At 36.3% G+C, this 21,278-nt stretch overlaps 1 protein-coding gene across 4 annotated transcripts in view; it reads right to left on the reverse strand.

Moving 5' to 3' along the window:
- Nucleotides 1-1,551: 1,551 nt before the first annotated feature.
- Nucleotides 1,552-21,278, reverse strand: part of LOC139145768 (GRAM domain-containing protein 4-like) — a 61,679-nt gene continuing 41,952 nt past the window's right edge. For all 4 annotated transcript variants that reach the window (XM_070717072.1, XM_070717071.1, XM_070717073.1 and 1 more), the window contains 4 exons: nucleotides 14,171-14,318; nucleotides 13,524-13,614; nucleotides 7,234-7,315; nucleotides 1,552-3,865 (listed from right to left, as the gene is read on the reverse strand). In XM_070717072.1, coding sequence (XP_070573173.1) covers nucleotides 3,659-3,865; nucleotides 7,234-7,315; nucleotides 13,524-13,614; nucleotides 14,171-14,318 — 528 coding nt within the window. In that variant the 3' untranslated portion in view covers nucleotides 1,552-3,658. The remainder of the gene's footprint in view (nucleotides 3,866-7,233; nucleotides 7,316-13,523; nucleotides 13,615-14,170; nucleotides 14,319-21,278) is intronic.

A 21,278-nucleotide genomic window follows, 5' to 3' on the forward strand; every position in this document is an offset into this window, starting at 1 on the left:
ACTCACATTTGGTATACCAATGTGAGGTTATCGTATAAGCTGAATTGATTTGCATGTCTGTATATTTGTGGGTATGTGCGGATGTATGTCCGTCACACACAAAGGCTCCCATACCGCCAAAGCTACCGTCTCAGTATTTGGTGTACAGGTAGATGTAAGGGTTGAGATGTGAATTTGTTCAAATGAACACATCAGTGTCAAAAATGTGCAAATGAGGTAAGAAAAAGGGAAATTCTGCAAATGTTCATGAGTGGTCGCATACCAATGGCTGAAACAGGATACTCCACTGACCTGTAGTCATTTCCTGTCATTGTTTATGAACTGTTACATATTAACAGACCTGCTCAAACTAAGGGACGGACCATTAGATCTTAGGAGGGGGTGGTCACAATGAAATTGTGAACATTTTTTTTTACAACTGTAAATTTCTATTAAAAAATTTTTCCAAATGAGAAAAGCTGTGCTAATATTTTTTACTAAGTAAATTTTCAGATATAATTTTTTTTAGTTAGACGCTGTCTGAGATACAATGTACATCCATATCACTAGCGCAAATAAGATTGCATGCTGTAACTACTTATGGCCCAATGATTTATATTGCTGATAGATTTCGCGAAATGTTGCAGATCATCTTTTGACAAGCTGAGAAGCTGTTTGAAAAAATGTGGTGAAATTTCAATATTTGTGTTTTTAGGACAATATTTGCCCTTTTTTTGATCAAAACATCAATTTCTCTGTAGCAGTATGTCAAACTTCTGTCATTCTTGTTGTTTTTCTGGTTGTGCTTTGCAGAAATTATTGTCATAACATCAACGTAGTATTTTCCTGCACTGAACAGATAGAAACAACATTTATTGTTGATCTTTGGTACCCATACTGGTATGTACCAATTTTGATCAAATGTGAGCGACACCGTATAATTGCGGTATTTTTATAAGTTGTAGCCAAATCTGATGTATGCAGTGTCTGAGAGGACCTTTTCTTTAACATTGAAACCATAAAAGCACAGCTAATAATGACAAAAACTGCCTTTTGTGAACTGTTATTTTAGTCATGAAAAATGCACATTTTTACAGAAAAACTGTGACAAAAAGGAAAATAAATGCATGAATGAGAAAAAAAATTATCTTGTCATTTTTTTCTTTCTAAAATATGTCACTGTATCAAATATATTGTGAAATATTAGTGGATATTGCTTTCTTATACTGAATTCTGATAGAGAAAACAGAAAAGTATCATGAATTTGTCATGCTTTTCATATGAACTGCAGATTGGTACACTTTGCAAAACAGACTTTCAATTTGTAAACATCAAGATATCTCTGACATATATCTCTGATATATTAAAGTGCACCTGAAAGGCCCGCCGAAAAATATTAATCATCAAGATATCTCTGATACATATGTTTGATACATTAAAGTCATGCGTTCGAAGGGCATGCTGAAAAATTTGTCTGATTATCAAAGTTAAGCGTTCGTTGCTGGCACGATGTCCATGTCGAAATTCAAAAATACACAGAAAGGGCAAAAAGTAGGTTTCTCAGAAGTGTGATTCTTACATGAGAATAATCAAACTCATTGTCTGTTTTATTGCTATCATATCTCACAAATTCTTTCATGTAAATGTGGTTTACATTTTCTACCCATTTCAAAAACACAAATTATAATCAGTTCATGTACATTTGGACAAAGATCTATGAAATGTAATATGACAAATATCCTAAATAATTTTAAAACCTACCTTAATCTGGAATGTTCTATCAGTAAGCAGTTTGTAACTTTCTTGAGTTGAAAATATTCCCCTTTCAGGTATCCAAATGTTCACTTTGACACTCAGTACTATTTTTCTCAAATAAACTGAAAACACAACAGTCACTATGATTGTAACTTTGACAAATATTATGTACAAATTTATCCCAAGAAGAACTTATATCTATGTCTTCTTTTTAAGTGCAATTTTGAGAATATGATCGTTACTACTTTACTAGCTTTAGTACAGCTTGAGGTTTTGTCAGGGGTTGCAGGTTGGATAGCCTAAGCAGAACCTCAAACTACTGTACTGCAGGTGGACGCCGACAGTTACATACACCAAGTGTACAGTACATAGATCCATGGTCACACAGACTCTAGTCTGCACCAACACTTGAACATTAGTTTACATACTGTGGAAAATCACCACTGTGACATGGGCAGTGACAGACCTAAGATATGTTTTAAACTGAAAAACAAAATTTTGTCTTCTTATACCTGAACAATTTACTATATGTGAAATTCATTCAATAGTGAAAGAAAGACAAGTATTTATATCTACATTAGTGCTTATGCTCTTTCTACCGCCAGTGTTTCCGTTACAATTTCAAAACTTGCATACGATTTTACGCAACTGGGATTTATTGAGTAAAATGTATCGAAAATGCGTACGGTAGGAATCAGTATCTGAAGTGAGTTGGGTAGTCTTTTCTGTAGAACCTGGAGGGTTCCTTCAATGCGCATACTCTATTAACAAAAAACAATTACCTGGAGGCCTTCAAGGTATATGTAGCTGAACGCTTTCAAATGCCATGATGCATGTCCCGTATATGATTGTTGAGCAGCCTAATGACTTCATGTTCAAAGAAAATACTGACTATGAAATTAATGTTTTCAAAGGGCCAACAAAAAGCAGATACTGGTCAAAATCCAGCGAGACCTCAAGAATGCAACCTGGCAGATTCTAAATCGTCACCCGTAAACACTTTGCTGGCACATAACATGCAACGTAATGACCATTCACTGTATTGTGTTACCAACAACGTAGACTCGATGGATTCTCAAATTTTTGCATCTGTAGTGTTATTGTCTGTACAGAACTGATTGACATGATGCTTGTGATGATGAAATACAATGTTGCATAAAGAGTTGTGGTCCGCTAAAGTCTAAAATGTTGCAATATCATGATAAATGTCACTTGCAAGCAGGTCCATATGTTGTACTTTTGTCCTGCATTGAACCATATTTAGAAGTGCAGGCCAAGTACATCTGTGTCATGGGGCAGCTATATTTGTTTCTGGACTACATGTATCTGAAGCAATTAGATTCCTTCACAATGATTTTCCTCTGCATACAATGCTTACGTGTACCATGTTGTCCAAAGACAGAACCCTCATGTGAAAGAAATGCCCATCAGGAAACTTGTACGACAAAATTAGCAAAATATGTTAGAGTTACATTTACATGATGGAAATGAATATAGATTTACTTCAGCTACATCAAAATGTTATTGTTTGCATGTCTGTTGTTTGCAGTTGCTGGGAACGTTAAGGCTGATTTATGCTACTAACAGTAATTTAAGGAGCCTGAAACGAACGCTGATTGGCTATCCAAAAGTGATTCATTTACATCAATGATATTTAGCCTACCAATAAGTTACAAGTGTTCAAGATGCTGTACTTTGACAAGGTTTGTTTTGAGTTTTTTGGAAAGTGTTTATCTTTATTGTTTTTCCACTGAAGTTGGATCCATAAGTGATCTAACTATAGTTAATGGTAATGGTAAAGGAAGAATCTTATCCTGATCAGTTGTGATGTAACTTTACCCCCTTCACTGCCATGGTTTGGCCCAAACCCATTGCTATCAATGGTAATTATGGACCCATTTAAAGCTAATTGGGTGTGAACAGATTAGGAATCAAAAGTTGATGTCTCTGAAGGTGTTACTTCATCATCTTCAATGGCCCATGCTAAGCATGCTTGTTGAGCTGCCCGTATGATACTCTCATAAGCTTCATCTCTGTTTATCATTGCACCAAATAGGTAGGGTTTGTCACAGCCAGATACACCAATTTCTATAGCCATGCCACCTCCGGGTAGGAATCCATATGGTTTAGCCTACATGTACAAACAATGACAAAATTGTTTAAAACTATGTAATTATTTGTTTCATTCTTCATCATGGAAATCAGAAAGGTTCGGCCTGGTCACCACACTCATTTCAAAATTTAAAGGAAGCCTGTTAACCCTTTGCACCCTGACCCCCTGGTACGCTAGCTATGACATCATGCGGACATTTTTGTCCGAGCGGGGTTCAAAGGGTTAAGGCCTCACTGTCAGAAAGATGTAATGACATAAAACTAATGTGTACATGAGGAAAACTTAAAAAGGAAACAAAATGCACAAGACTTAATAGGAAGAAAGTGATGTCCATTCTGATTCAGGAACTCATTTTTTTTTGTCTTTACAGAGCCATACATGCAAGTACACATCAATCATTGTTCTTGCCTAATTATGCAAAAATCAACTTATGATGGATTATAATATTATGTAAAATTCGTATAAGACTTGTATTGCCATTAAATGAAAAATTCTGACTCTACTTCAATTCAAGGAACACACATTCCAAACATCAATGCATACACATGTTGTTTTGAGGTAAAGTTTAAAATATGAATTTTCACTTAATCCTTTAAAAGGTACTTTAAAGGGGAAGTTCACCAAGGATGATTTTTACATATGTGTCAGCTTTGTGGTCACTTAATTTTTAATAAACTGTCCACTGTCAGATTTTGTGTTGCTGTTTACTACTAACCACCAAATCTACCACAAGCTTGAGGAATGTATGGTTATAGGAATATAATCAGAACTATCACTCTATTCCATTGTTAAACAAAGCAAAACCTGACATAGTAAATGCATTCAATAATTATTTCGTCAACATTGGACCTGACCTTGCCAACAAAATCAATTCTCCTCATAAAAACTTTAATAGTTACCTCACTGAACCCACAACACATTCCTTTTTTATGTCCCCCACTACACAATCTGAAGTTCATAACATCATTTGCACCCTGAATCCAAAAAAGGCATGTGGCCATGACAAAATGCCAGCCAGACTTGTAATTGATGGGGCAGATATAATATCAAAACCCTTGGCATATACATTCAATCTGTCATTTCAGACTGGAATTTTCCCCCAATCTCTAAAAATAGCCAAAGTCACACCAATCTTTAAACCAGATATGAACTGAATGGCCTCGCGTGCACATTTTGTAAAGTACTTCTTGGGGTATTGGCTTTTATGAAGAAGGAAAATGTGTCAATAGATGACAAAATTTGTTCCCGAATTTCTCAAAATTAGAATAGTTGGACAATAAAATGTTTCAAAGTTATAATATGAATATAGAATGTAAAGTACAGCTTATAAACATTGGAAAATTTACAGAATTAAAACTTTTACAAATCATTTACATTACATTGTTTTTATTCCCGAAATTAATCCAATCTATCTAAATTTGACATTATCCCCACTGTATTACGCAATGAAAAAAAAGAAAAGAAACCATTTGAAAAATTATGATCCAACAATATCTGTCGATGCAAGTGCAAATGGCTGAGCAGGCTCTTGACTGGCAGAGGTCGCGTTTGCGTATAAATTCTGCATATTTCACATAAAATTGCCATGTAGAACGAGTTGACCTACTTCACAGTATCTCAATGCGCCCAAAAACGATACAATCATCTGTGCCGCGCCGTGTAGCAGCAAAATGAGTTCGTGACCTTTGAAGTACGCGTTTCAAAAAATAAATACCCATGGGACCTGCTCACCACGCCACGCAACTCATGTACAGCTGACTATGGTGCACTTGTCAGGCGATGGTCGATGATTCTGGTTATTGCCTATATTGTCAAGTTCAATGCCTAATTTACGGAAACACGAACTCTGTCTAGTGTATTCGAAGCTCTGCGTACAGGTTGTGCACACGGCCTCTACCACGTGGTGTCCTGTGGACAGTGTGGTACAAGCCGTCGGCCTACCACCGTACCGCCGGGAAACGCAGACCTATTGTACGCAGGAGCTAGCCTACTGCTCCTGATTTAACATCAATGCCAACATGGAAATCTCATGAAAAATTTGTCATTGTTGGTTCTGTAGCTAATACAATCTTGAAAAGCAACTTAAAAGACACAGACTGTCAATACGTCGCCATAATATTATGCTGATCTCAGCGGAACCATGCCGGAATATAAATTCGCTGACACACACACAAGATTGAAAAGTGTCACTCTACATCTCATTCTCAGAGAAAAATGCATTGATCAAATATTATGACGCTAACCTTCGATAATCTAGCTTTTGGTTCGCTATGTCCAGAGTAACCCACACGATTCTTAAAGTCAAACGTCGACATCAACAGTCAAAACTCAAGATTAGCGATCAGCGCGGCCGAGTGACTGAATTCAGAAATCACTTTGTGTAAAATGTTTTAGTATAGCGCCCTCAAACATACTTATTTAGCCTCCGATAGACTTATACAGGCCACAAATTTTCTTTTACTCATAACTTGATAAATTCGCAAAGCACAACCACCAAAAACTAAGCAGTTCTTGCAAATTTGAAGAACAAATTGTGTGCGAAATGTGATCGGAATCTGCCAAGCCATTTTTGAGATATCGTGCTAACAGACAGACACACACACACACAGAAACGCCTAAACCATAACCTCGCTGCGCGCATGCGCACGCGAGGTAAAAAGGCACAACAGATGATCCCGGAACTTATAGACCTATATCAGTATGATCAGTATAAGTATGATCATGTCCAACCCCTGTTGCAAAAATTGCACTAGCTGCCTATTAGTTCTTGTATCCACTACAAAGTTGTATATACTGGCTTCAATTCAGTTATGGGTACAGGACCGCAATATCTCTCTGAGTTTCTACATCAATAACGATAGACAATAATGAATTCTATTCTATTACATTTCTTGTCAAGCTTCTGTCTTGGGCAAATTCATTTTATTAAGTAAACAGTCATAGGTACATTAAAGGTAGTGCGTGTCTTGAAAGTGAAAGACAGACTTTTACTCAACCTGCCCCAAAAACAAACTTTCAACTATTCTTTTTCACAGTCAGGAATAAAAATTGAGCGTCAACGTACAAAGTTGATACAAGAGCAACAAATTACCTGACATTTACTGATATTTGAAATTCAAAATGGCCACAGTCCCTGTGTTATTTCCAAAGGGGGAAGTAAAGTTCCTGATTTTCACAAACCTAAGCCAGTGAAAACTTTACATACTCCATAGGCCTTATGAATCCCAACAAGTGGTTGGCCAAAAGAATAATTGTAAAAGTGTGAGTCGGAGTTTGTGTCCCCAACGCGCATTCTAAATGTACCATAAGCCTGAGGGTTCAGTTAGGTTTTTTCACTTGGTGGAAAGTCAAATAAGGGAACTAGGTGGAAACACTTTGAATCTTACCTTTTCTAATGAAGTAATGTCTGCAAGTGGGATCACCAAATTTTTAGGAGTTGGATATTTGGATCTTTCAAAGCACAGAAAACTGTCAGAGTAAAAAGATGTAATGATAAGTTACAACAGTTATCATAGCACTGATCATTATGGACTTTGTCATCAATGGCAAATGTAGTACACTTTATATTGTAGTAGTTCACCATCTGATAATATACTTGTCCTGCATCTAAGAAGAAAGGTCAGAACATTGATTGATAACTTCACACTGTCTATTGATCCAAGCATAGGCTCTTGTCATTTATTATTTTTCTGTAAGTTTTCATGTTTTCAGTTATTTGTGTCTCAGTTGATGTGCATGAACATGATGAAAAGAGTGATAGGAGAGTATAGAAAAATGATATAATTTTGTAATAATGCCTGCGTGTGTTTGTCTTTCTGTTTGCCTGACATCTCAAGAAAGGCCTATCAAATCAGAATCAAATCTTGTACACCCAGAAGATCTAATTCAGTGCCACAACTCGGTATGTGAGACAGACACATTGTATGTACAATATAAACAATAAGCTGGGGTATCGCTCATTGATTAATTACAGTAAACCAGCATGGGCAGCTCTGTCTAGATAGGTAGCTGATCAATTGATTACACTTTATCTACAATGTAGCTGTTTTTACAGTTTCAGTGGCAACCTAAATCAAGACCAAAGTAAGACTTACCCAGTGCTCGTGAAATAAACATGCATGTCATGTAGTTGTAACTCATGAGACACATGGCAATATATAAGCAATTTGACTTTTTTTGGACATCACAAAAATATCACTACTGGAATAGGTAAGTCAATTCCTCAGAAAAGCTCTGGCTGGTTTCTCATGTGGATTAGAGTTGAAATAAATACTTTCCACATATCAAATGTATACTCAGCTTCATTGGCTGCTGATTAACTTGAAACTCTGTTTTAATTGTATGGCCCAAATTTACAGAGCAACTCACAATCTAACCCCTGACTACATAACCAGTATGTTCAATAATTATATCCCTTCCAGATCACTTCGTTCTTCCAATCAGAACCTCCTTAAAGTTCCCAAAGCATGTACACTTCTTTATCAAAACACCTTGTCTGTTGCGGGTGTGGATGAATATAACAATCTCCCCAAATCAATCAGGGACTCTGAGTCACTGACTAGTTTTAAGAAATCTTGTAACAACTTTCTGTATTCTATTTACCCGGTAGTACTTGCCTGATGCCTCTTCGTAGTTTTTTTTATTTTTGTAATTCTGTGTTTTTTGTGTTTTCAAGTTGGTGCTGTAAAGTGTAAAATGATTTTCTTTTGTCTATTCGACCTCCATGAAAAGAGGTGTTTCACCAATGGAGTTATCGAGTTTAAATAAAGATTAATAATAATAATAATAATGTCTTTATGGTACAAAAGGAAATATCAGTAGATACAATGTGCTAAAATATAGTTTACTTCATCTCCTGTACATCATCATCAAATGACAAAGACATTTATTTCATGAATGTTATCAACAGAAATATATTCATTTCATGAACATCAACAAATAAAACAGATTGAATCCATTTATTCTACGAACATCATCATATCAACAAAAATACAAACTGTAAACTAATTACAAATTAAATTGGAACAGTCCGAAATGGTCTACACTAACTAAAACATCTTAATCTATGAGTCTCAGACTGAATGTAAGCTTGCTCCTCATGTAGTTCAAGTGTAGGTAACAATAGTGAAACAAATAACATAACATAACATACAATATGTATCATGACCATGCTTAAATACTTGGGTCTGTATTGCGTATTGAGCCATGGACGATAAGTTGTTTCTGACTCTGACACTCACATACTTCCTACATAAATCCATCCAAATATATGGAGGAGGCAGGAGGCATCATGGGCCAGTGGCTGGAGCAGTGGACTCGCGATCAAAGGATGGCGAGTTCGAGGCCCGGCATGGCCGTGGTGTTGTGTCCTTGAGCAAGGCACTTTATTCCTAATTGTTTCTCCCCACCCAGGAGTGATGGGTACCTGGTAGGACAGTGGTTGTAATGTGTGCGTTTAGCTCTGCTGCGCTTATTGGCTGCACATGTGAGCTGTTGCTTGCTCCCCAGGGAGTTGAGTGGTATCATATTAGGTCCAGTGACCAGGGGTAATAATAATTGTAAAGCGCCTTGATCACATGTACTTGTGGATATGTGCGCTATATAAGAACCAAATATTAAATATTATATGCACATCCTTTCTTCAGTGATCACAGTCAATAGTGATGTCAAAATAAAAACACAACTTAGAAGATTAACCGAAATAAACCACCGGCAACTCAAAAGTTTAGGCTGCGCTGAAAGCTGTGTACCATTGACAGCCAAAAACTCTAACTACCGTAATCACTCCATCAATTCGACCAGAAAAAATAAATATGATTTATGAAAAGACTGATAGAAGAAAAATAAAATTACGAAGATCCGGCCGGTCGAACTGATAGAATATTTTTTGACGGTCATAAATTTGCATGGCAAGGACTATATGTACATTCAGCATGTAGTTTAGGTGACATTTATGATAACATTTGACTGTTACAGGTAAAACAGAATAAAATAAGTTTAATAGTTCCCAATACTTAGAAGGTCCAGGTTGCAGATTTTATCTTTAGAAATACATGATGGCGACAGAAAAGCACTTGTACATGAAAGACATGACAGCATCATTTATGCAGACCGCCATGCATGTTTACTTGCTTATTCATACTATAGAGGGTGCTAGATATATGGAAAATGAACCTCCCTGGTTTTGGAACTCAAAGCTTGAACTCGGAGCAAAGGGGAACTTTCTTAATATCAGGGGAATGGAGGAAGATGGTAACAGAAAAATAAAACAAATTAATAAAAAATATAATTGTCTTTTCTGTTTCTTTACTTGCATTAAACTTGGGTTGCATGAAAGTTATGAATAGTCAAGTGGCAGGGCTATGACTAGGGGGTGTCCCTGGCAAAATTAATTAAGCATGGATCACCATACTTTCTCCCAATGGAATGTTTATGGTTTACAGACAGAGCTATTGTAATTTTTATCTCATTTCCACATTGTATTTATCATGATGATATTTAAAATTCTATAAAAGTTTATCAAAACTTTAATTCTTTCAGAATTTTGTTTTGTTAGTCTAGTGGCAGGTCTATAACTGGGTGTCTCCCTTGGCAGAATTTATTATGCACCCACCACCAAACTTTACAGAAATGGACATTTTTATTGTTTATGGACACAGCTATTATTTTTGTATCTCTTTTGTAAGTGTTATAATCATGATATTTAAAATGCTGTAAAAGTTTATCAAAACTGTCATTATTTCAGAATTTTGTTTGGTCCACTGGCATTTTTATGACTGGAGGTCTCCCCTGGCAGAATTTATTAAGCATGGATCAACCAAACTTTACGGAAATGACATTTTTATTGTTTATGGACAAAGCTATTGTTTTTTATATCTCTTTTTTTAAGTTGCATTTATCATGATGATATTTAAAATACTATAAATGTTTATCAAAACTTTGATTATTTCAGAATTTCGTTTCGTATATATATTTTCCAGTCGTACTAAATTTGGAAGAAAAACTCTTCCAATCTTCCGATTTAATTTGGCTTTGACATATTAAAATGTAAAAGTACGTGAAATTGGGGCCTACTTTACTGTTTTTGGCCGTCTTTAATTCGGAAGAGAAACTGTTTCAATTTTCGGATTCCTATGTCAGAATCGGGCCTTATGTTATTGTTTTTGGCCATACTAAATTCCCAAGACAAACTGTTTCAATTGTCGGATTTTGGGAGACTTTGACATTAAGGTTAAAAAAAGTACCTCAGAATTATTTTACTGTTACAATGTTACTCTTACTTTGATACAATGCCAATACACTTGTGGTCGAATTATAGAGGAAAAAAAATCATGCAGTTAAACAATGGCCAAACAATTGGAGGTTGTAAAATAATTAATTATCCAAAAAATATTGGGTGGTCGAATTAATGGAGCATTCGAATTAATAGAGTGATTCAATAGCTAAATATGCATTTGCATACTAAGCATGGCCTCACTCTGGCCAACAGGCCGCATACTCCCTTCCTAAGCAGCTCTGACAAGTCTGCTGCTAAACAAATTGATTCGCCAGTACCAAGGGAGTTTGGTTGACAGAGTTTATCATTCTTAAGTCGATCGAAGGAGCCTTTTGAACCAAAAACTGCGTGAGGTTGACGAAAGGTATCAGAAACAAAGACTGATCATATAACCTGCTTTTCCAGTGTTTCTTAAAGAAAATTTGTGGAAGCAGCAATAATAAAAGTTGACTCAGCATTGAGTAAATGTGATTTCCATTACAATAGTAGGGAGGCCAGCAGGTCGCCCAGGACGTGCTGAATTGACACTCAATCACCAGTGACTTAGTCATGTTCAAAATTGAAAAACATCGATTACGGGAAAGAAAACTGTGGAAAAAAATACATGAGGCTAAAAATTAAAAATGCAGCTATTCTCTCATATGTTTTTTATTTCTTTATATGAACTACTTACTTTTTGAATAAACTGCAAAATTGAGCTAGAAACGGTACCGGGAACAGCGATCTGAAACATGGCAGTTACATCGCTGATTTTGAAACGCATTTTTGAAGGTGAGCCAATCAAAACATCCCTTACATCGAATACTCATTTGAAAGCCCAGATCTCGCTCTTTCTCGCAATATAAGGTTCTTCACCAACATAGGGCAGTGTATATGACCAAATCCGAGACAAAAAATTGAAGAGCGATTTTTCCGAGACCTAACCCGACCAACTCTCAGTGAAACGTCCTCTAGTACGCAGTTTATCATTATTTCTTTTGAATTTTTGCTAGAAAAATGAGAAATTTTGAACAGCTCATGTATTTATTGACGGAGATATTGACCACGCTTCACAGTAAGTGAGGCTACCCACAATTCTCCATGATCTGTACACACGGAGATCACTCATTGAACTGGAGCAAATTTCTTCTGTACACAGAACAGCTCGGTCCATATATCAAAATTCTGGGACCATAGTTTTGATAATCATAATTCTCTAATTTCTCACGGTGAATAATGAGAAGATCAATCCCTTTTGCGCAGAGGAGATAGCAATTTTGTGATTTTGTCGACATAGATTTTTGACAGCCATACACAATATTTTCAAGGAAACTAAGGGAATAAGTTGCATCTGTGTTGGCAAAAGAAAGGGTATTGATTTTTTTAAATGTTTGTAACAAAGGAAATTTGCATGTCTGACAGGTGGTATGATGAGACCATCTTAGTTGCTGATAACTTTACCATGACAAGTATGCAATTTTTAGCACCTCCACTGAAACATCGACTTCTCATTCAATTTACTCCTGAATTTTAAAGATGATCAATAATTTTGGAACATAGTTTTAACCAATAATCCTTAAATTAAATTCTAACTTTCAAATTGTTCAGAAACTGATAAAATTGAAGAAGCCTTTACCAAATAATGTCAAAACTCCACATGGCCCCAGTGGTGATGTTTTGAAAGCCTTTATTTGGATAAAATACTTTTTGTAGGTAGTTTTAATGCAGTAGAGCTATTCAAAAGTGTCATCAGCTCAAAAAGACCTTCAATTTGATATATCACATATGCCATTTGAGCTTAATATTTTCATTTTGTCATTTCTCGTTAAGTGTCGTTCATCCGTTGCCATGGATAAATCCAATATGGCCACCATCGTAATCGCGTAATTTAGGATACATTTGTGTGTGCCATTGAAATCTATCTCCATGCCAAATTTGGTACAAAAAGATGTTTTATTAACAAAGTTACAGCAAATTTACTGTAAATTTCAGCTAAAACTCCTTCATTTTTGTCCCATTGTTCCCATTGTTATTATATGTATTGTCTTTCTACAGAAAGAGTAAAAGTGAATGTTTTAAAAAGCTATAAAATTGTAACCGTTCATCCAATTTCGAAAATTAAAAAAATGTTTAGCTCCTCTCATTGAAATCTAAAAAACTACATTAATTAAAATGCAGATTGAACATTTCAAAATTTCAGTTGGCCTCCCTAACAATAGATGTGATAAATTTGGATGATTTTATTTAGTAATTACAAGATTTGGCATGTTTCTGAAAAATTTCTTTGAATACGTTTATTGGGTATATATACACCTCTTTGATGAAAAGCAACATTTCATTTAACATTTATGAAATTCACGGAGAAAGTGATCTAACTACACAGAATTATATAAACAGTAAGATGTATTAATATCTACATACCTTCTTGTCAAATATAATTTGCCATTCTTAAAGGCACCTGTCAGAGTTTTCTCTTTGCTTATCAATGTACATCTTTTACCCCCGTGCCAATCTGTAGATAATAAATACAAGATGTCATACTCAACAAAGCTACAACCATAAGAAGCAAATCCTGTCTGGTATATTGTGAGAGATGAAAATGTAGAACCGCAATGGGTACAGCCATTTCCTCAGAGCCTGTGATAGCTGTTTATGAGATAAAGTGTTTACCACTAGTTTTTTATTCACTCTAAAAATGACAATGTTACAAATTGAACTCACATTTAGTATCTGCTACCTTACATGTACATGTCATGTTCCTGTGCAGACCTGTAACATATAATTGAACTGCACAGACTGTTGTGAAGGTTGATTGAAGGTCAACACCATTCATATTGGCTTATCACACCGGCCTATATCATATTTTAAGTTTTCCTGGAGCAGTTATGAGGTTCGTTATTGATAAATGTACTGGCATGTTATGGCTTGTGTGAACTAATTGTTACGTATAGACTATATGTCATACACATGTGACATAAGAGTTAAATGTATATGTATTCAGTCAACAGACCAGGACTCACTTCCAAACCAGTATTTATTATGATTCTTGGATAAATATGAGTACTTACCAGGTAAAGGTGCTTCAGCAGGTGGCAAAGAAAAAAGCCGACAAAATGCTTGATTTTCACCACTTAGAACTGCTTGTGCTGTTTGAGATCTGTTCATTTGACTACCAGAAGTGAGTGATGTGTTTGAGGATGATGTTGGTAGCATGTACTGGAAAATTACAAGAAGAAAAATGTAATTCAGTAAGATAAAGCATTGATCATGACTATCATTACATACAATTGAATTGCTCTATGTAGTAACACAGTAAATGGTATATATAAACTGGAAAGTTAACAACAAATGTTGCAAACATACCTTCACCTACTACTTTGAATTAACAGTGTGCTTTACTCATGAGAAAGTAAATGCATTTCAAGCCTGTGTGTACCAAAGCTGCATTCAGGGCCACGTGGACACTTTGTCGAGATGAAATTTCACATAAGATATTCATCTTAATTAAATGCAGAGCAAAATCTCTGAACTGATGGATGTCGACAAAATGTCTAAATCACGTTGTACATCCTGAAACTTGGTAGTATTTGAAATGGATCATTCCTTAAAGACAAAGTTTTTTGAAAGAGCTTTCATAAAAAAGATGAAACATATATACAGACATACAGACACCATCGACTCACCATATAAGTTCTTTTTGGTATTTATATACAAATCAAATATGAGCTAAAAATTGACGACAAATGTCATGCAGAATCAAACCACAAAGTCCACATTCAAAAACTTTATCCTGGTCATATTGGACATTTTTCATGCTTAGTGTACTTGACATGATGTAAAGTAAGTAAAGCACACTGTTAATTCAAAGTTACTGTAGTAGGTAAAGGTATGTTTGCTACATTTGTAGATAAAATAATAAAAATAGCGCCAATGGCACTTGATCACAACTGGCACATTGTGAAACTACTCATAATTAATGCGGTACAATATGTGGCGTCATGCGGTGTCCCATCACACCATACATGAAGGGTGTAGCACTTGTGGTTACTGAGTTATGGACAAATATGTATATTTCAGGTCAAATGTCACTGAGGTCATGTGACATTTTGTCAAAAAAATTGAATTGCTAAGTCGTCCCTATATACCAAAAATCAGACCAAGCTCTATTGGCTCGCTCAAAATTAGATATGCACATAATTAATGAGGTACAATATGTGGCGTCATAAGGTGTCCCATCATACCATATATGAAGGGTGTAGCACTTGTGGTTACTGAGTTATGGACAAATATGCAAAGGTCACCGAGGTCACGGGAGATTTTGTCAAAATATTTGATATATCTGCGTGACCGGAGGGACATGACCAAATCCATAAGGCCCTGGACTTCATCCATGGGGACTAAAAACTGTGTCACTGAATTCTTTTTGCAATATGAATATGATGAGAAACTAAATTTTTATTTTACTTGGCCTTATACATGGGATTCCATAGACAGCTGACTTATACATGGTAGTCTATGGTGGTGTAAACTAAAAAGTCCTCTAACATGGCCAAATTTGATCGCATTGTGAAACAAATCGATGTGCATCTGCTTGGGGTAGGGTACTATCCTTGTGCAAAGTTTGAAAGAAATTGACCAGGGCATGTCTGAGATATCTGCGTGAACAGACGGATGCACACACGGACGCAGGCACGCACACACGGACATGACCAAACCTATAAGTCCCCCCGGACGGTGTCCGTGGGGACTAATTAGACAGACCACGAAGTCAATGAGCAACATACAGCTGAAAGACTATTTTTCACATTGCGATTTTAAGCCCATTTTTATGAGAAAAGGGACATGTATATGTACATGTATATGGAGAAAAAAGCAGAAGACATATTTGTAAATTGTTTGACAATCATATATGCATCTCTTGAAATTTTGTGGTTATAAGGTATAACAGTAGAGGTTAGAATAAGTTAGTAAAGCTAAGTTGACAGTAATTAAGATTACAAAATTATACACTAAGCTGAGGAAATCTGAATGAAATAAATGTTGAAAAAGTAGCAAAGTCATGGTCATCTTTTGTCTAATACCTTGTGTAAGTTCATGAACTTTACATAAATCTTGCTATAGATTTGTTGCTAATGGGCAATAACTGTGTTTCAGATCATTTGAGAGCAATCCATCCATGACAGGTTTAAATTGTAATATACTTCTATTTAAAGGAGAGAAACTTCTCAAATAATTTTTTTCCCTGTAATTTCCTGTGAGAACACAGGGACATGCTTAGGACTCTATGCTGGTGCTACCTTGATAACTAACCTACAACTTGTAACGGCATTGTCTAACCTGTTCACCCCAATTTCCTGTAGACAGGTCCACACTCACCATTGATAACAATGGGTTTGGGCCATACCATGGTAGTGAAAGACTGTAACATGTGAGGTCGTGGATACTTAATCTCAGGAATGTCAAAGTCTGTATATTGACTCAAGGATGTTTACATAACAAATGCTTAGGGTCATCTCAAAAGTGAGAATCTAAACTATGAAATATGTTTTTTTTTATTGCTTTTGATACCCAAAAGAGCATAGAAATCTCATATACTTTGAATCAGCCATCCTGCATATTTCTAACATTCATCAAAACCTCATTTCTGTTCCACAACTCATTAAACAGTCCACAATGCAGGATTGGTGTACATTCCAAAACTACATATATGAAAGACCCCTAAAATCAATTAGTTAAAAAGGGGGGTTAGAAATTTCCCAAAACTATATAACCTCCGCTCCGTTTGGCTCCATTTTTCGGAATTGGAACCTTGGAACCAGTCTATGTATCAGTACCAAATATCAACGCAGTCTGTTCAGCAGTTTTTGACTTTTTGTCGTTTACGGAAATGGACGACATCAAACACCGGTTGAAACCACCTCTATATCACAACTTCCAGTTGTGATAAAAATTGCCCTAATCTGCCGTATTCAACAATATCAATATTTTCATCACAATTTTATCCATCATAATAACAATATATCAAGAACCCTGCAAACTTGATCTCAAAGCAATCAGATGAGCACATTCTGAGAAATAAATATTTTGACTGAAATGAAAAAATATCCTCAAAATTATATTTTGTCTAATTTGGCATGATTTTTACAAACTGGAAGGAAACATTCCTGCTGCTTACTCTCAACCTAAGTCACACACTGATCAAGCAAGAAGTTGCAGTGAAGACGATTTTCTAGCAAATTGAAAAACAAGCGACCTGGCAGCCGATATAGCTCCGCTGTGATATTTTAGACAGTTGTAAAAGATAAGTGTGACTGATTTGTCAATTAAGAGAATACAGGTGAACGTGAGATATACAGAAGGGAAAGTCAAACCTGAGATCATTAGTATATTGCAGTGCCACTGGCGACTGCTGGCACACTTTGTCTGAGTACTGATATTTAAAGCCCCAATAGCTGCAAATGTGTAATAAACAGATCTCACAACACCTTCAGTTTTCCAAAAGTTTTCTTTGAATGACACCCATTAAACACTGAAAAAGTGTATAGCACTGTCGTAAGTGTTGTAAGTGACTGTAAACTCAAACGTTTTAACATAATTTTAGATTTCCTGCCATTTTCAAAAACTAATCATGTGACAGAGAAAAGAAGATTACGATGACAAAATGTTGGCTATCATGTGTTGTGCATTCAAGTAAAATGGCATCTTGTTTCTTTTATGATCATGATGTGTATGTGCAGGAAATAATTTGCTTTTTGTACTTTTCCATGGGGCGCCATTTATGAGTGCGGTACAAATTTATTATTCAGCCTGTCAAAACGTGTAGGAATGGTCCAAATCAGTGAGCAGTGATACTTCCTTCAGTTAGCACATTTTCACAAACCAACTTTGGTTTGAAAATAAAATCATGAAAATAATGCATAAAATTGGCAGCAATTGTGGCTTTAACCACAGCTCAACTGTCCAGACAAATGTTTTCAAGGTTTGACAAAAACTAGCAAACATTCCCAAAAAATATTAGTGAAAGTTTTATTGTAATTCAACAAATCTGAAACGGGTCATCCCTACAAACCTGCATACAGCAGCAATCAGACAAGGAGATTCTAAGAACTGTCACGGTGATGATTTTCAGAATTCTTGACTGAAACCAGCTAAATTGCCAAAAATATACTTTTTCAGATTTTTTTTTCACTTTATGTACAAAACCGATATAGATCATCCATATGGCTCTGCACATGTGTTGATGAAGTAGGTGGAACTTTTTGATAGCTCAATTCAGGATGGTCTGACAAAAAATGGCAAAAATAGCCAAATACACAATTGAAGATTTCATCACAATTTGAACATATCACATTTAGATCATCTCTGAGAACTTGTTAACCAAAGCTATGAGATGAGTAGTCTTTTGAGAAACAAATTTTTTGACCCAAAATGGCAAAAATTGCCCCAAAATACAAAATTGAAGATATCATCATAATTTCAATATATCGTATTAAGGTGGAATGCGCCTCAGGGACAGATATTTTGACTCTCAAACTTTTACATTTTTTTTGGATCTACCACTTGTTGGGGCTCATTTTAAAGCTCTTGGTGAAAGAAAATTTATTACTGTCTTAGAAAATTTAATTTTTCTACATAGAGTTACACAGAGATGGAGGCCATTTTGAATTTTAAATATGGCAAAATGTTGCGCAATTTGTTTTGCTAGTTCCCAAACTTCCCAAAGTCTTTCACTTTCAAGGTGCAAACTACCTTAAAGGGCCTATGACATGCCTATACAACCAAACGTAAAATCACTTTTGGGTCTTGAAGTTAGCTTACGTCACTGTCTTGCATTGCGTATTGCCCCCTTTGTCCAGATAAAAGGCAACTAAAAGTTACGGGTGGGTGTGTACCCCTAGCCCAACTCGTTCAACTTTTTTTGGCTTTTCGAAGATCAGCCGACGACTTATCTTAATACCGGCAAAGAGTCTTTCACACCTTCGCAAATCTCATGTCCGTAAGGCTGTGAGGCAAGGGCTTCCTTTGCTCAGAACGTACACCAAGCGCAGCGCACGAGAGAACATTGTAAGCTTAGTGCCTAAATGTTTTAGTTTGCTATAGTGACATGGTCTTTTCATGAGATCACCAACGGTCACATGTCGTGTACGGGCGATCGCCCCGCCGATCGAGTGAATTAAAATGACTTGTCAGGCTATCTGATTAGGTGTACTATGCTTTCGTGCCAAATATGGGAAATAAACATTACAAGAAGGATGACAGTCGATGTCACATCCACATTCATTGGGAAACAATTCTGCGGCAGAAAGCTTCCCGTTATCTACACAATCATGAAGATGACGATTCAAAATGGCGACCCAACAATGCGGCGACAAGCTTTCTTTGTTTTTCTTCATTCAAAACATGTACAAAATAGGCCTAACACATCACTTTTTACAGGATTCGTTTGCTCTGAAAATGCACGGGAACATTGGTCGATTGCATCATTTGTCTCATGCTCCAAGGAAATGATAGTTCTGTTAAAGTTCGATGTCCAACACAGCTACACTGACAGTGATAGTTTTTGGATAGGGTAGTGAATTTCACCCAAAGCCGTTTCATAAATGACATGCACTACGAAATCTTATTACCACACCTTTTGAAACTTTTTGTGTTTATCCTCAAACTGTTAACACAACGGAAGTGGTATTTAGGGGTCAAGTTGCCAAATTTTTTACCCCGTGTTGAGTGCGTAGTAATTGCACTGCTATCGCAGTAATCGGACGTCGTATTTGGAATGTGATTAGGGGCCAAATGTTGATAATTTGAAACTTTAAAACCCCGATTTTCATTTTCAATGTGTTTAAAAAAACTGTATGTAAATATTTTGCGATAATTAGTTACGTTTGAACCATAGATGACTCAACCATATTTTGACATTTTTGGCGCTTACCCAGCAACTGGACATATTGACTGTCTCTGTGTTTTGCTTTCGGCACCTTTTATCGTACGATCTGGCTAACTTTGCCAATTTGTACCAAGAAATAGCTTCTACTAAAAAATATCCAAAACGGGACAGCAGTATCACTTCACTTAATATGAGGTCACATAACTTGTAAAACGCTATCATTACGGAGCGAAGTGAGTACGACAAACAGCATGTGATTGAATGTCTGAAAACTGAGGTCGTCCGAAAACTGTCACACTGAGTGTACCGTACTGCAGCTACAACATGCAATGCATTGAACCGAAACACTCAGGCGCGGGATCGCTCCACTTTTTATAAAATAAAATCAACCGTGAAAAGTTCAAACTAAGACTGATACTGTCTTATTTCATACAAAGAAATGAAACGTAGCCTCATCGTACTTTCCAATCTGTCCCGAGCATTATATTGCTTTGTCCACTCGTGCTTTGTCCTTCAGAGTCAGAATCCGACTCTGATTTGGAACCACTCGTCAATGATGCCTGGGGTTGCCTAGGCGCCTTCAAGCTAATTCCCCTCGAAATCACCTTCTGAATTCTGGTCAACACTGTCCTCGCCGGAAGCAACTTGACAAGTCCCTGCAGCTGGACCGCCGGTGTGGCTTCCTTGCCAGTGTTGACTGGGCGTCTGTGAGCACTGTTTATATAGCTGACTTTGTTTGTAGTCTAATTTATGCAAGGACCGCTAAATACACTTTCGTGACAATAGCGTGGTACAATGACGTCAATTGTACCTGTTGGTCATTATGCAAATGCTGCTGCCTGGTTCGAGTGCGAAGAGGCCCCCTGATCACCAGGCATGAAAAAGGAGTTGAATTTCGCCATTCGTGCGCATCTTTCCGAACTGACACAATATGCAATCCATAGACAGGTCCCCTAACTCAGTTTTTGAAGGGAAAAAATAAAAAACTTTGGAAATGATGTCATAGGCCCTTTAAGATAACCCCTAGGAACCTGTATTATACCCAATATCAAAGCTATCAAACGAGCAGTTTTTGAGAAACAAATTTTTTTACCAAAAATGGCAAAAATTGCTGCCTAAGTACAAAATTGCAGATTTCATCATAATTTCAACATATCACATTAAGTTACTCTGTAGGAATCTATATGCCAAATATCAAAGCTATCAGACAAGTACTTTTTGAGAAACAAATTTTTTGACCAAAATTGTCCCAAAAATACAAAATTATAAATTTCAATATAATTTGAATATAT

This window comes from Ptychodera flava, chromosome 12 (genome assembly GCF_041260155.1).
Source record: "Ptychodera flava strain L36383 chromosome 12, AS_Pfla_20210202, whole genome shotgun sequence".
Lineage (NCBI taxonomy): Eukaryota > Metazoa > Hemichordata > Enteropneusta > Ptychoderidae > Ptychodera > Ptychodera flava.